At 43.5% G+C, this 15,389-nt stretch overlaps 1 protein-coding gene across 1 annotated transcript; it reads left to right on the forward strand.

Moving 5' to 3' along the window:
• The first annotated feature begins 9,750 nt into the window (after window positions 1-9,750).
• Window positions 9,751-14,641, forward strand: LOC123103638 (uncharacterized). The gene is made up of 7 exons (XM_044525282.1): window positions 9,751-9,763; window positions 9,927-9,971; window positions 10,175-10,255; window positions 10,955-11,201; window positions 13,720-13,818; window positions 14,038-14,158; window positions 14,434-14,641. The coding sequence occupies exons 4-7, from the start codon at window positions 11,133-11,135 to the stop codon at window positions 14,544-14,546; spliced, it is 402 nt and encodes a 133-aa protein (XP_044381217.1). The 5' UTR covers window positions 9,751-9,763; window positions 9,927-9,971; window positions 10,175-10,255; window positions 10,955-11,132; the 3' UTR covers window positions 14,547-14,641.
• Window positions 14,642-15,389: the final 748 nt, after the last annotated feature.

Here is a 15,389-nt window from a genome sequence, read left to right on the forward strand (position 1 = left end):
ACACCGGAGGCGGGGCGCGACGCGAAAAGGGGCTTCCGGCGAGCGCGACAGCGGAGGGTAGTGCGGTCGTGGAGCCGAAGCAGGGGAGGCCGCAGACGACCGGTGACCATGGCGGCAGGGAGCGTGGGCACGCGGCAAGGGCGAGGCGCGGTCGGGCACGGAGCGGGGTGCGGTGACGTCCGGGGGCGGGGAAGGAAGGAAAAGGGGTCCTCACCCCCGTTGAAGGCGTACGGGGTGGCGAGGCTCGACGATGACCGTCGATGCAGAGGTCGGGCGGGGTCGAGGAGGCGGTCCGACAGCGTCTTGGTTCCGGCGCGGGGGAAGGGGGGCTCCGAGCGGCGGCGGCATCGAGGCCGAGCCCCGGTTCCAGATCAGGGGCGAAGGGGACGAGGCGGCGCGCGGATGGGCGTCAGGGATGAGGTGAGGCAGCGACGACGACGGGGACGGGCACCCTGGGCGCGGGCAGTCATCCAGATCGAGCAAGGGAGGGGGTCATGAGAGAGAGAGAGAGAGAGAGAGAGAGAGAGAGGGATCGTGGGGTCGAGCGCCCTCTCCTGTGACGATGCTGGAGGGAGAGGGTGGAGATCGTGGGGGAGTGGGTGCGGCAGCGGTAGTGGGCTAGGGTTCCTGGTGAGAGGGGTAAGTAGGTGGAGGGGTGGGCCGGCCTGTGGAGAGGCCGACTGGGCTGGTTGGCTGGGCCGTTTGGCCCAGTTGACTCGGAGGGTTATTTCTCTTTTTTATGTTTATTTCTCTTTTCTGTTTTAAAAAATGTTTAGCACTTAATGGATTGATTTTTGTTTTAAATATTGAAGGTAGCTCATAAATTGCAGTGCATTAGATCCAAGCACCAAAAAGTAGTTTGGGCGAAATACTATTTTATATTAGATTTAGATTAATTAAAAAGTTATTAAGTAATGTTTTCAGCCACTGTTTGAGGTTGTTTAAGTCACTTATTAACTTTCAACAATGTTGTTTTTTTCATAGCCTCTGATTTATCTATTATTTATTGAACATTTTAGTTTTAATATTTGAAAACTTTTATTGTTTGCTTGATTTTAAATTTTGAATTTAAATCGGTTTCAAACTAATGCGAGATTAGCAACAATAACCGAGGTGACGTGGCATTGTTAACGTTGGATTACTATAGCTTAATTATCCGGACGTCACAGGCGGCAGGGTTAAGACCTGTAAGTAAAGGTGCGGTCTCCGGCGAGAAAGACTAAAACAAAGGAGAGGGGCCTGTTCACTTTGGACACAATGCCCTGCCGCCTCTCATCTCCTACTCATCCTCTTAATGGATGTGTTGATTCATCAAACTTGTGTTTGGACTCACCTCCTATATTTATTCTTGAATATTTAGAAAACGATGTAACTGCTGTTTAATTTTAAAATAACTAGCCATGAAAACTTTTTCCTAAAAAAAAGCTCACGTACCGTAGTAAGTGTGCCGGCCCAGGTCACATGAGAAATAAGACTAACTATGGCGCAGATCATGGGACTAATGAAAGGCCCAGATAACAGGATCATCTGAGCACGGGTTTAGAAAAGAAATTTCGTTTCTTTAGTTCCTTTCTCGGTCTTCTTTGTATACTTTTGGTTTTACTTTGCTTTTCTTTTTGTTTATTTTTTGGTTTTAACTATTTTCTTTTTTAATATGTGTCTAATTTTTTTGCAATACACAATGTATAGTTTTAGCGCACATGTAAAACATTTTTTTGGACATTTTTCATAGACATTATGTACATTTTTTAAAATGCATGTGTTGAACACTTTTTTGAATACATGCTAATATTTTCTAAATCCACATTCCACATTTGTAATAATAATTAACATTTTTTAAACTACCCGTACATTAAAAAATTCATGGACATTTTTTGAAACACGTGAATATTTCCCTAAAATGTCACATACACTTTCATAATTGAAATAAATAATCTTTTAACCTGCGGAAACATTTTTTAATTTGTATAAACAATTTTTTAAAATGTCACAGATATATTTTTGAATCTTTAGAATTTTTCTCTGAAATGCCACGTACATTTTTTAGTGGTATGAAACATTTTTCTTATATTACCCACACATCGTTTTATATTGTAAACACTTTTTAGGAAAATATCACAGATATATTTATGAAAATCATGATTTTTTTTCTCTACAATATAACATACATTTTAATGAATGTACTAAATATTTTTTTGAATTACGCAAACGTTTGTTTACATTGTGTAAACATTTTTCAAATGTCACATACATTTTTAAAACACATGACATTTTTTATATGTTACAAACATTTTTGATACACATGATTAACATAGTTTGATACACATTTTTTACTTTCAAATGCATGATTAACATTTTTCCAAATTTTATTTAAATTATGTTTTTTAACCTATATATATATATATATTATTTAGAATATTTAACCATATAAAAATACAAAAAATAATGCAAAAAGTAAAAACAAAAATGTAAAGAAAAACGAGAAAAGATATGGGTGACATCAGCAAGATGTTGTACGTGGTTACTGGGCTGGCCCAGCAACACCTCTCTGCAGGGGTCGTTGCGCTAAGAGGCGCGGTGGGGGCAAACGAGCAACTAGTTGACGAGCGCTCCATCGGAAGCCTCGCAACGATCAGCGCCACTTGGCATGCTCTCAGCCGCCCCTCCACGTGTCATGCTCTGGGCACTCTCTTCGTATTTCATTTTTTTTTCGCACGCATTTTCGGCTTTTTAAACGGGTTTTTTCTGAGTTTTTTCGACATTTTGATTTTCCGCATTTCTTCCTTAGCTATTGAGCAAAAAAATTGAAAAAGAAAATTGCGCGAAAAAACTCGTTTCTTTGCTTGCTCGAGAGGCATGGTTTTGCTTCCGCTAGAGGCACGACCGTGCCTCTCAGAAACGGAAAAAAACATATTGTCTGTTTTTTCTTTCTTTCACGAGAGGTACGGTTTTGTTTTCGCGAGAGGCATGATTTTGCTTCCGCGAGAGACACAACCATGCCTCTCGGAAACGAAAAAAATTGCGTTTTCTATTTTTTTTCTCTTCCACGAGAGGCAAGATTTTGCTTCCGCGAGAGGTACGGTTGATATTTCGTGGCAGGCACGGCCGTGCCTCTTTCGGAAATGAAAAAAACGCATTTTTTCTTTTTTTTCCTTACGCGAGTGGCACGGTTGAGATTTCGCGACAGGCACGACCATGCCTCTTTCGAAAAGGAAAAAAATACTCGTTTTTTGTTTTTTTTTCCTTACACGAAAGGTACGGTTTTGCTTTCGCGAGAGACACGGTTGTGATTTCGTGAGAGGCACGGCCGTGCCTTTTTCGGAAAGGGAAAAAACCGTGCTCCCGATTCGGTTTTTCCATGAAAAAAATATTCGTTAAAACCTATCAACATGGGATCTAGTTTTGAAGATCTCGACGCGAGCAATCCAACGGTGAAAACGGTTCGAGATTTGGACGCACGGTTTAAGAGATAAACCTTTTGAATAAACGGATCTACGAAATAGGCAAAACTCCTACATTGCGACAAGTGACGCACATACAACGCACCATTTGTCACAACCTGGAAAGGTGAGGGTGATCCTTGCGATGAGTACTCCTCAATTAGTGATTTCGGCAAACGAGGCTAGCTCACCAAGATGGGAGGTCCTATTTGGCACTTCAGGCGCCAGGGAAGCTCCCTGGCACGCACGCGCCCACACCAGTAGTCCGGCCCATGTAGACATTGCTCTCTTTTTTTGGTTCGCTCGACCGCATTTAGCAAAATAAAAGGGAAAAAAATCGCCAAAAACGTTCATGAATTCAAAAAAATTCATGAATTTTGAAACGTTCAGTAACTTGGAAAAAGTTCATCTAATTTAAAGGAATTTTATCCATTCCAAATAATGTTCATCAGTTTTGAAAAAAAGTTCATCGATATTGAAAAGTTAATCGAATTTGAAAATAACAGTCGTCAAATTTGAAAAAAATTCATCAATTTTGTAAAAAAGTTCATGATGTTGAAAACAGTTAATCGATTTTTTTTAGAAAAATCCTGAATTTGAATAAAAAAGTTCATGCATTTAGCAAAAAAAAGAGAAAAACTGAACAAAATAGTTCCAAAAAAGGAAATAAATATTAAAAAGGAAAAAGAATAAAGTTCCGTGAACTGTACAGGATAAAAAGGGAAAACGATGCGAGTCTGCACATGCAATTGAGATGGCCTAGTGTTTAGTACGCTTTGCCCTGAATAAAGAGGCCTCTTGTTTGAACCCCATCGGTGGCATCTTTTTTTGTTTGAATTTAACAGGAAAGAAAAAAAATTAAATGGGCTGACCCAGCTCGCGGGAGTTTTTTTTGCTTTAGACGCCCGTTTGCAAAATGGTCTGTAAAGGACTCCTGAAGCGCGCCAAATAAGAGATGCCTACCAAGTTTCCTCAGTCAATGAGCGGTGTGTCTCAACGAGGCTAGTGTTGCCACGCGACACCACGATAATCGTCGTGCTTTCGTGACGGCGAAAGATTGGTTTACGAGCAAAGCAACAAAGATTTTCTCGCTTTTGTCGAGAAGAGACAACCGTTTTTCAGCGCAAAACGGTAAAGATCAACCAAACCCTAAGGCTGCTAAAGCTTGACAGAGAAAACGAACAAGAAACAAACATAGATAAAAGGTAGTGTATTTTTATTGAATAGATCAACTGGTGTTTTTTCCTTCAATCGGCCAAGACCCTTATATAAAGGGCACGCAGGACTTGGTGTAAGACCAAAATATCAAAACCAAACCGAACAGGATTAATCCCTTGATTCGGTTACAAGTACAGTGCTGTACGTAAAAGTTCTAAATCCAAACTATATTCATTCAGTTTTGCTAAGCACATCTAGATGTGCCATAAATATTACACATCTAAGTTATATGTTATTAATCTTATATTGAGATTCGTGTGAATATTTTTTTTATACTTGATTCACTCACTTAGATGTGCAATAATTAAAGCACGTCTAGATGTATCCTAGACACATCCATATTCATTATACATACATGTTTTGGTCCACAAGGAAAAAAAAATAAACTAATCTTATACCAAATAATGTTCACATACCTCGTGCATAACCACTCATGCGGATGCAGTTTTCCTTGTTACACTTTTCCTCACGAGAAGCTTGCCATCTGAGGCAAGCAAGGATTTGTCCTAGGCAGTAACATGTCACGAGAAGCTTTCCCTCCCGTCCCTCCCCCGTGCGGCGGCGCCGCCCGCACCGGGGAGCCCCCACCCTCCTCCTACAGCCTCGCCCCTCCTCCACTCCCCTCTGCCGCCGTCGCCCGGGGCGTCACAGGGCAAAGCCCTTGTGGTGGCGGCGTCGGCAGTTTCTCCTCGGATCTCGATCTGGTTGGGAGGCGGCGCTCCTATCTGGCCAGATCAGCGGCGGTGGCGCAGATCGGCGGCGACATGGAAGTGGTGCGACGGTCGTGGGGGAGGACAACACCAGCAACGAAGGATCTGGCCTTGACTCATGTCGGGCTAATTCGTTGTGCTACCGATCTCAATCGCCGTCGGCGGGGCACTGCTCCTGGACTTGATCTGCAACACGAGGATGTATGGGGCGCCGGCCCTAGGCTTGGTGGTGGTGGCCTTCTTCTTCGTCGGAGTTGGTCGGCCGGCTGGCTGTGCTCGCATGGTCATGCAGTGACCGGCGGCTTGGCCGGTCGACGGCGGCGGAACTTGGCCGGTGGCAGCGGCAAAGTTCTGACTGAATCCCGGGGCGGCGGCCCTGGAGGGTGGAGGCCGGTGAAGCTTGGGCTTCCCGCGGCGGCATGGCGTGGTGCAGTCCCTGTCCAAGGCGGATCTGTGACGGCGATCTGCTATGGATTGGTTCGGATCAGAGACGGCGACGAGCGCGCGGGATCCTTCTCGGCGGTTTTCGCGTCTTGGCGAGGCGGGGTGGGAGCCCTCCTCATAGTCTCCAGTGGTGGCACACTCAGGCAGTGGCCGGTGCACCAGGGGTCCCACGGTGGCACTGTTGCTGCGGTTGGTCGCCGGATCTAGGCGGCTGGATCTGGGGCTTTGAAGGCGGTCGAGACGGTGCACAGGTTGTTGGGTGGATTTCTTGGGACGGATCTGGGTGAAAACCTGATCTTCGGTCGATGGTCGAAGACGGTGATGACGATGCCCTTATCATCGTTTCCTTCATGAAGGCATCATCGAGGTGAAGCTCCCAACTTCACTCAATACCTCCGAGGGAAACCCTAGATCAGCTGATCGGATGTTGGCGGCAATCATGTGTCGTAACCCTCTTAGGGGCGGCATTCTTGGAGGTGCACTCGGCTTCGCGGGACTAGCGGACGGCTTTTTTGGTGGAGCGGTGCTTCATCCATACATTGATGGCGATGGATCTGGACGGCATGGCGCAATGCAGATTCGGAGTTCGATGTGGAAGGATGGACTCGTGCAGGAGGACGACACTGTCCGGCGTCGTGGTGGCGTCGATGGCTGAGAGACCTGGCACGGTAGATGCAACAGTACAGCTCTGAAGATGGACTCGTGGCGGGTGGCTGCGGCAGCCCCATACCCGGCAGGCGCCCTGATTGAGGAGTGCGCTGGACTGGTAGGTGCCCCATACCAGGCAGACGTCCTGATTGGGACCTCAGGTCTTAGATGTTTAGGTTTGGCTGCGATGTCTGTTTGGTATTAGGCCCAGACTATCAGCGCCCCTTCATCAACTAAATAGATGTAGCGACAACTGTTGCTTAGACGGTGGCTTCAGTCTTACTGTTGTATGACTTTATAAGGTCTTGTGAGAATAATTAATAAAGTGGCCACATGCATCACCCAGATGCAGAGCCCAGGGGTCATCCTTCTTTTTTTTTTAAAAGTAACATGTTAGCTTAATGTATCGTAGAATCATTTCAAAATTGTCCTCGGTAGCCACTAGTCCAGCAAATTCTCCATATATTTGCCCTAATTAAATAGCTTGTTACATCTGACTTGAACCTCAAGCATCTATATCGAACTCTGATCATTACATGGCTTCATAGTCTTTGCAGCCCAAAACTTAAGATTAGCATCTGATTCTTGCTAGGCCTGGTCTATAGATAGTATCGTGGTAGCTCGAAATATCCAGAGTCTGGCTAGGATATGTCCCATGTAGAATCTTGTCCATGCAAATCCCTGTGTTACATTTCTTAAGCAAAGCATCAATTGATTAGCTTGATCAACTAATTAATTTGGTTGATTATACAAACCAGCTAGCCAAATTACACCTTCAACACATGCCTTTCTATTTTTTGTATTATTGTATTCATCAAAAACATCTTTACTCCTAATGTTTTAGTTGGTAGGTCGCGTTTCGGGTTTTATTTTCGTCCCATCTCACCCGGTCTTTTTTGGTACTTCTTTAGTACTTCCTCCCATCTTCCTAAAGAGACGTTTTTTTTTCGTCGTTCCTCCCACCTTTCGCTTTTAACGTCTAGCGATGCCTGCGAGCGAGGTCGAAAAAAAGCCTACGAAAGAAAACCAACGAAAAAAACCCACGACCGAGGCAACGCACACCCTCCCTCCGCAAACCCTAGCCGCCGCACGAGGGAAGAGATGAGGGACAGGACGTTGCGTCCACACATCTCCGCCGCCGGCCATGCACGGCCGCTCCTCCACGACGACACCAACCGTCCAGAAGCGGAGTCGCCGCCTCGACCCGGGGTCCCCCCGTCCCTGTCGTGGTCGGCGCCACGCCCATCCCGAGGCACCACCCGCTCGTTGTCGGCACGCCCGAGCTTGCCAAGAAGTTCGCCGTGCCGCGGAGGGGCTCCTGGGGCCGAGAAGCATAGCGGCGCCGGCGATGCCGGGGTGCTCTTATCACCCAAGGTTGTCAGGCCCATCGCGCTCAACTTCGAGGAGAGGACGCCCGTCAAGGAGCGGCCCTCGCCAGCGCGGAGCTCGGCGTCGGTCAAGAAGAGCACCACCATCATGCCCAGGCTGGTGACACACGGCTGGAGCTTCATTGCCGACAGGGCGACCCACCTCCTCCTCCACAGAACAAGATCCCAAAGTGCTGGTTCCACCTGTATGTACTCTGCACACCTGAACTGAACATGTTCTGTCTTGCAGCTTCTGAAGCTGATTTGAACTGAAGCTTAAAGTGTATGTGCAGGAGAAGAGCTCGATGAGCTGCACGGCTCACGCACGATGAGCAGGAGGCCCAGGGAGAAGGAGCCCTCCTTGCTGGTCTCCGGCCGGCGTCGGCAGCACAGCCCCCTCCCCCAAGAGGAGGCCCTCCTTGTCGGCCTCTCCCGTGCTGGTGCAAGGGAAGCTCAATGCTCTCGGCAAGGTAAGTGATCACATTCAGATGGGCTCTTCTCTCTGTCAGTTTTTCTATCTGCCTTTTCTTTGAACTGATCCGACGCTGGGAAATTTTATTTCAGGAAACCAGGGAGCAGGCGCAGAATCAATGGCAAGCCGAGTCGACAGGTGACTTCACACATCAGATTGAATCAATGGTGATTTTCTACTGGCACATCTGTGCAAAAAAAATGACAATTGATAGCCTCTCCTTTAGCTATCATACCATGTGTTGTGTCACTAAGTTACGATCTCAGCTGTGGTCTACATATTTTTCAGATTACTGAAGTTTATAGCCCTCCAATGCAGTATATGTATGCTTTACAAAATTATCCGAGTATTGCAAAATTGCATGATACATCAAATTGGAGCGTAGCCTACATACTTATGGACTGCGGACTTATGTTGCTTATTTAGAGGCTACCGTACATGGATCTGGTATGATATTGATTGCAGAAATTTCTATATGACTCTTGCGAATTTCAACCTTGTTCTTCTCCATGATTTAGGAAAACTACAACTATTTGGTGCATGATCTAAAATAGCTGCAGGCTAATCCTCCGCTAATGTTCATAATGTTATGTGGTACACAATATGGGTAAAGGAGAGCACATTGCTCTAATGTTTTTGCATATGATATTAAATCAGACATTTCAGTGGATAATATATGGTATTGACTTGGACATTGGTGCTGTGGAACAACCTAGCAGGTATTGGATCTTATAGAATTATAGAGTTGGCAGGGTCTGAAAATCATGGTGTTGGTGTTTCAGCCTATCAAACGCTAACCCGTCTCGCGGTACGCCACCGCCCGTCGCGGCCGCCCCACCTCCAGCCGCGGCCGCCGCCCCCACGTCCCACCGCGGTCGCTCCCCGCGCCAACGACCCCTTCCCCCGCCGCCGCGCCACGGGTCCACTTCGCCATGAGCTCCAGCGCCAACCATCCCGCCGCTGCTCGTGATCCCCTCTTCCATCAGCTCCACTTCACCGGAACCGTAAGTCCACATGAGTATGCGTAGCAGGTTCACCAGATCCTCCTGACATGTTCTTCCTTCTCCAAAAATATTTTCTTTTATGTTTAATTCTTCGTCATATGACCATTTCCTATTACCCCAGTGCAGGCCAGTTTGTGATGTTAGATAGTAGTTGTGTAATATATATGCTAGACAAGGTTTTGTACTCCTGATTCTAATGTTTCGTTCCTCACGCCTGAATTCAGGAAAATCAGCCAAGATACACAACAAACATATCAACCGCAGCTATCTGCTATGCGCACATGTGCGAAAACAAACTTATTAATCCTTTGCCGCAGACAATACTGAAGCACTAACACAAACAAGATCCTTCTGAAGGTAGTCTCTGAATGCAAATGATCATGACTTATGAATTTGGAGCCATGGCCCATGTGTAGGCAAGGGCAATGATCCCATTTACTACTTGAGCGGTCCAACAGAGGTATTTCTATTTTTCTATCCTCAGAAGAAAAAAACAGTGAAAAGAAGATAGAGCTCGTTTAGTTTGTTTCTACAAATCTTCGACAACACGTTTATAACAATATCACCAGCCTAAATGCTTGTTACTTACAATATTTTTAATTTAGTTGACCTCTTGAATGCAGATTATTGAAGGTTGTTTCTGAAGTTGTGATTGACTGGAACCAAAGGAAAGTTGGAGACTTTTTTGGTGTCAATTGCTTGGATTAAGTGGGAGTAAAGATGTTCTTTCTGTCTATATCTGGTTCTATTATTGGCAAATTTGTGCCTTTGAGATTGCTGCGAGTGTTTGTGTTCTCGAGCTGAAAATTTAGATTATTACCATGTTTGGTCTCCTGAATATAAATCATGATTCTTTGCATCTCAATTGCAGACCAGCAGACCTTTCCGTCCTCATATTCCCCGGATTCGTTTTCTGCGATCGAGCGCCCGAGTGGTTGCATCTCGACGGCAGGTGCGCGCTCCATTTCAGTAGTTATACTTCAGTCCAGAAGTTTTTTGGGGCTCTCTAACTTTTTTGAGTGGTTTTTCCAGTTCCCTTTACAACCGAGTTAGCTTTATACTATGAGCAGTGAGCAAGTCATGTATAAAGCAAAAACAAAATATTGGTCTGCTATCAAATGGTACATTTATTTGAACTCTAAGGGCAGGTTCAGGGTCTCATGAAGAGGGCATGTGTTTGTATTAGGTGAGATCTGAACTGATTCTGACCAATGTGAAATTAATTTTGTTGTTGATGGATCTGCAATTATTTTTATGTGCACAGAAGTGTCGTAGTTGAGAAGCCTGAGAAGAATATATCACTTAGGTACAGATTCGAGCTAGGGTTTTTCATTTTCTCCTTCCAATCCATTTATCATGCGATAATTTGCCCATAAAAGACATACATGATGGTCGTCGTTGGACAGCCTATATTTGTTTACTTCTACCCATAAATTTAAAGTCCTAAACATGTATATTACACATCTCTTGCAGGATATATTAATATTAAACTATGTGTGCGTTCCACTGCATTCATCTATTTAAGGCATGATATTTGTAAGCTTGGTTCAGGCTGCGCCGCATCTATCTATATAATGCACAATATTTCTAATGCACAATATTGTTTTATCGATGTAAAACCCTTGACAAATTATCCATTCCTTTTTCGCAGATCAGAAGGTTTTGCAGTTGACAAGCTTACAGATTTGAGCACCCCGAACAACGGGGTGGACCCTTTGACCTGTGGGTTCTGCTGGTACCAAGAGAAGGAGGTTCCTTTTAACCTGCAGGAGCTCTACCAATGGCAGCGTGCTTTCCTTGACAATGACGTGGTACTGCACATATGCAAGATGCAGCGAGTGAAATCGGCGCAAGAGGGCATCTTGCAAGCAGCACCAAATCCTATATTATGGGACCGAGTGAGTATCTCAAAGAAGAAATAATTTTTTTGATGTAGGAATATCTGTAGGCTGATTATGCTTTGATGTATAGATCGTAGTAGCACTTAGGTAAAATATAAGTTCTTAGCCAGTTCAATAGTACTTTTGTTGAACAAAGCTCAATTGACATTACGCTAAAACCTCGAGAATACATGAGGGGACAAGGCAAGTGTTGTTTGTAATGACTTGTGTTATGATATTGCAAAATAGATTAGACGGAGAAGTACATAGCATTGCCATGGAATATTTAATACTTTTAGATCTGCCTGTTCATATGATGGCATCCACAAAATCCTTTCTACCATGTGGGTGTGTTTGTGTCAGAATTGTTTCACGCAAATAGTCAAATTATTTTCTATGTGTATGCTTCTCCTTTTATCAACTTACGAGAAATTATATTAATGGGACATGCTTTATTTGCAAGATATAGATGTCTTAACTTGATAAAAGGATTATATATCGAATGTGTTTGTGCAACTGAAGATGAGGCATGCGTTATTTGAAAATTTATATTGAGTGTGTTTGTGCGACTGGAGATGGAGGATGGCTTGTGCTCTCTCTTGTGCGGTTACCATGGTACTCCGGCCATTATGAAGAGGTGTTGTGGCGGTGGTAATGTGTTCCAACTTGGACGGCGTTGCCCCCATTCTGGTGTACGGAGCTAGAGATGTGTAGTGCTATGGATGAAAGTCATGTGCAGCTTAGGTCTGTGCCGGTGGCGACGCTGCCTATGGGTGCTGTTCCACTCCTTGGAGGCATCGTCGAGGTGTGTCGGCATCTTTCCCCTCACATTGGTGTTTGGTGATTGTCTCCAGGCGAAAGCCTAGGTTCTCATAAATAATGTTCAACAAATTGGAATTCATTTAGCAACCGATTTTTATCTTTCCTTTGAACTCATCTATCTATCTATATCTATCTATCTATCTAATCTATATCTATCTATACCTATACTAATTACAGACTCCCTAGAAATCCCCAGGTTAATCAGTAATTAGGAGCCGTTGATCAGGTGGGACCAAATTATAACTGTGTAGATCTCTCATGAATCTCTCCCCAAAAGAAAAAAGATCTTATAGGTATTTCTCTCACGACTGAAATTTCTCAATGTCTCATGCGTAGAAAAAGTCTCACTTATCTCTTTCCCACAACCCCATTCAATCTCAGAAAACAATATAAACAATCTCTCACTTATCTCTCTCCAAATAGGAAAAAACTTTCACGTATATCTCTCCGCACGTGTAAAAGAAGTCTCACGTACGCATCTCTCCCACAACCACACTCAAACAATTTGGAAAAGAAAATCCACCACATGATCCTAATGCATAATTTTTTCCTCCTTTAATTAAAGCAATTTCTATCTCTTTTGGGAAAAAAACTAAATCTACTCCACGGTCTCTTCCTCATTAGTACTCCATGATATCTTCCTCCATACTTCATGGACTCTTCCTATTCTCCATCGGACTTTCCCCACGTGGAAAATAATTCCATCCACGACTTCTTCCTCTTCTCCATGATCTCTCTTTCTGTCTCCGCCAATGAAAAACGAATGCATAGCCTCTCTGAAGCTGAACAAGGTAGGTTTGGAAATTAATTCCTTGTGCTTAAGGAGATTATCAGATCAATCCTCATCAGGATCAGGTTCGTTTTCTTGCTGGTTTACACTTCAATCCGCCGTTAGATTTTCTTTGGTTGTGGGTCTCCCTCTGACACCTATTCTTCATGTTTCCCTGTCATGCTGCTGTCGACGTCCATCAATATTGGTTGTAGATGTGAGTTGTTGCTGCCATGGAGGCAGATACTTCTGGGCCTCTTCTCTCTCCGACACTGTGTGCACGTGCTCATCGCCTTTCTAGCCAGAAAGATTGAACACGTTTATTTCTAGAGGCTATAAAGTTTTTCTTCATCCGAATTGATCTATGGCATTGGAGGACACGTGGTTTCCCAATCCCTGCAAAAAACGATATCTAATAACCTCCTCCTTGACGATCTGCCATGGAGCTTTTAAAAAAGGACTACTATGCTGCTAATAACAAAAATTAAATTGCATTAGGATTCATGAACTACTTATTTTCATCTTATATATGCTGACCTTCTCCTTCTTTTAGTGAAAAATCATGCATGTGCCCTTCGTGTTATATTACTGTAACCTTTCATACACATATAGGCCGTGAACTTAACAAGTCAAGTTTAAAAAGTTCCACAATTCATGACCATAAAATTTTAATGCAGTCTGTTTAGCACTAAATGCCAGACTAAAAATCATGAGAGGATCTGATGCATCCGTCTATAGTTTTTACCAGTAGATATGTGGAACATTACTTGCATTTGTGTTTCCTACCATGTTTGGTTACATTCATTGATCCCTGATCCCTTAGGTCTATTGGGAAATGTATACTTCGGCAGACTTCTCAGTTTTAAGTTTTATCCTTGAGCTGGACATCAGGTATCCACCTCTGAAATCACACTTATGGGTTCACCCTTTTTTCACCTGAGGCAGGCAGCCGCGATGGCCACTAGAAAAGTTGGCTCTTGCTTTGGTGTTTGGTGGGCAGCCGCATCCCGCCCCTCCTCCAACCTGAGCTACTGTAGATTACAAGTATATTCTTATGAGAAATTACATCTTTGTTTGATTGAAAAAATTGTTTGTACATTTTTGGGGGAAGTTTTGTATTTCAATTATAAAGCCAGTGTAGGGTCAGGGTGTGCATTTTTTACAATGTGGTTTGGCCAGACCTGTGTCTAGAAAGTGATTTTCCCTTGTAGTACCTTCATGAGATTTTGACTTCTTATCCTAACTCGAATTATGACATTGCAGATGCTGGGTGCAAAACTCCAACAATACTTCCATCTGCAGCAACAAACTCTGGTAGAGTTAACTCACGTCAGCATAAGGCATGAAGCTTTGGAATTTGCAGAAAAAGTACTTACACTAAGAGGTAATTTGTAGTTAAAATATCTCCTTTATTTGGTTTAAGAACATGTTCTGATGTTACTTTTGATTTGTATATAAAATTCTAATAATTCTGTAGCAAGTCTTTCTCGAGGAAATAGGAAAAACTGCAACACTTTTTTTGTCTTTTTGAAGATGCACCATGGACCATAGTGAAAAATATTGCGAACAGATGTATCTAGCATTGAAATGCGCCTAGATACACCCGTTTGAGTGAAAAGTAATAAGGATAAGAGGGAGTATCACTTTTTGATGTTGCAGGGCACCATGGTACATGTACGTGTCAAAAACATCAAGTTCAAAACTTCGTGGCATGCTTCCACCCAATGATTAGTCAACATGATATCAAATTTCAAGGTTGGGGAGAATCATAATGGACTACTGTACATAGATGGACCTTGCTTGTGGCAGCACTATAACTATATGTACATAAATTTGGTTCTGATATATTCATGCTAATTTCCTATAATTATTTCTGGGTGCATTTGGATGCAAGGAACCATTGGTGCGCATATGCTACTGCCACAAAATCAATTTCCCATCTACTTCTTATTTCAGTCACATGAATGGGATCAATGCAAAGTAAGATTGCATTCTTATTCCATTTATTATTTCCCAAATTATTTATCATAGTTTAGACGGCATACTCATCTTGCTTCCAGTTTCCTCGAATGGTCTCTCAATCCATGTACCAGATCATCAGATGGCACGCATGTATGATGTATATACTTTGCCTTTACTCTGCATTTTTATTTGTCCTTTGTTTATGTTTCGATGCCCATATTTCAGCAATTAGCAAGTGCTTCAACATACTAGGAAGAAGTTCTTGTGGTCCGGAGTTGGAAGGATCAATAAAAATAGTAATCAGTGACTTGCTTTCTTTCTGAAAACATATCTGAAAGGAGGCTTGTTTGAAGTTCTTGTGGTCCAGAGTTGGAAGGATCAATAAAAACAGTAATCAGTGACTTGCTTTCTTTCTGAAAACATATCTGAAAGGAGGCTTGTTTGACATATGTTTCGATGCTCATATTGCAGGGTTTAGTGACTGCATCAACATTGTAGGAAGAAGTTCTTGTTTTCTGGAGTTTGAAACATCAGTAGTACGCTTTTGAGATGCTCTTAGACCCTTTTTTTGACAAACACAACAATGTAGCTACTCCATTGAATAACTTACCTTGTGTTGGTATTCATCGTTATAAATAACACTGAGTCTTGTT

This window comes from Triticum aestivum, chromosome 5A, assembly GCF_018294505.1.
Source record: "Triticum aestivum cultivar Chinese Spring chromosome 5A, IWGSC CS RefSeq v2.1, whole genome shotgun sequence".
Taxonomy (NCBI): Eukaryota; Viridiplantae; Streptophyta; class Magnoliopsida; order Poales; family Poaceae; genus Triticum; species Triticum aestivum.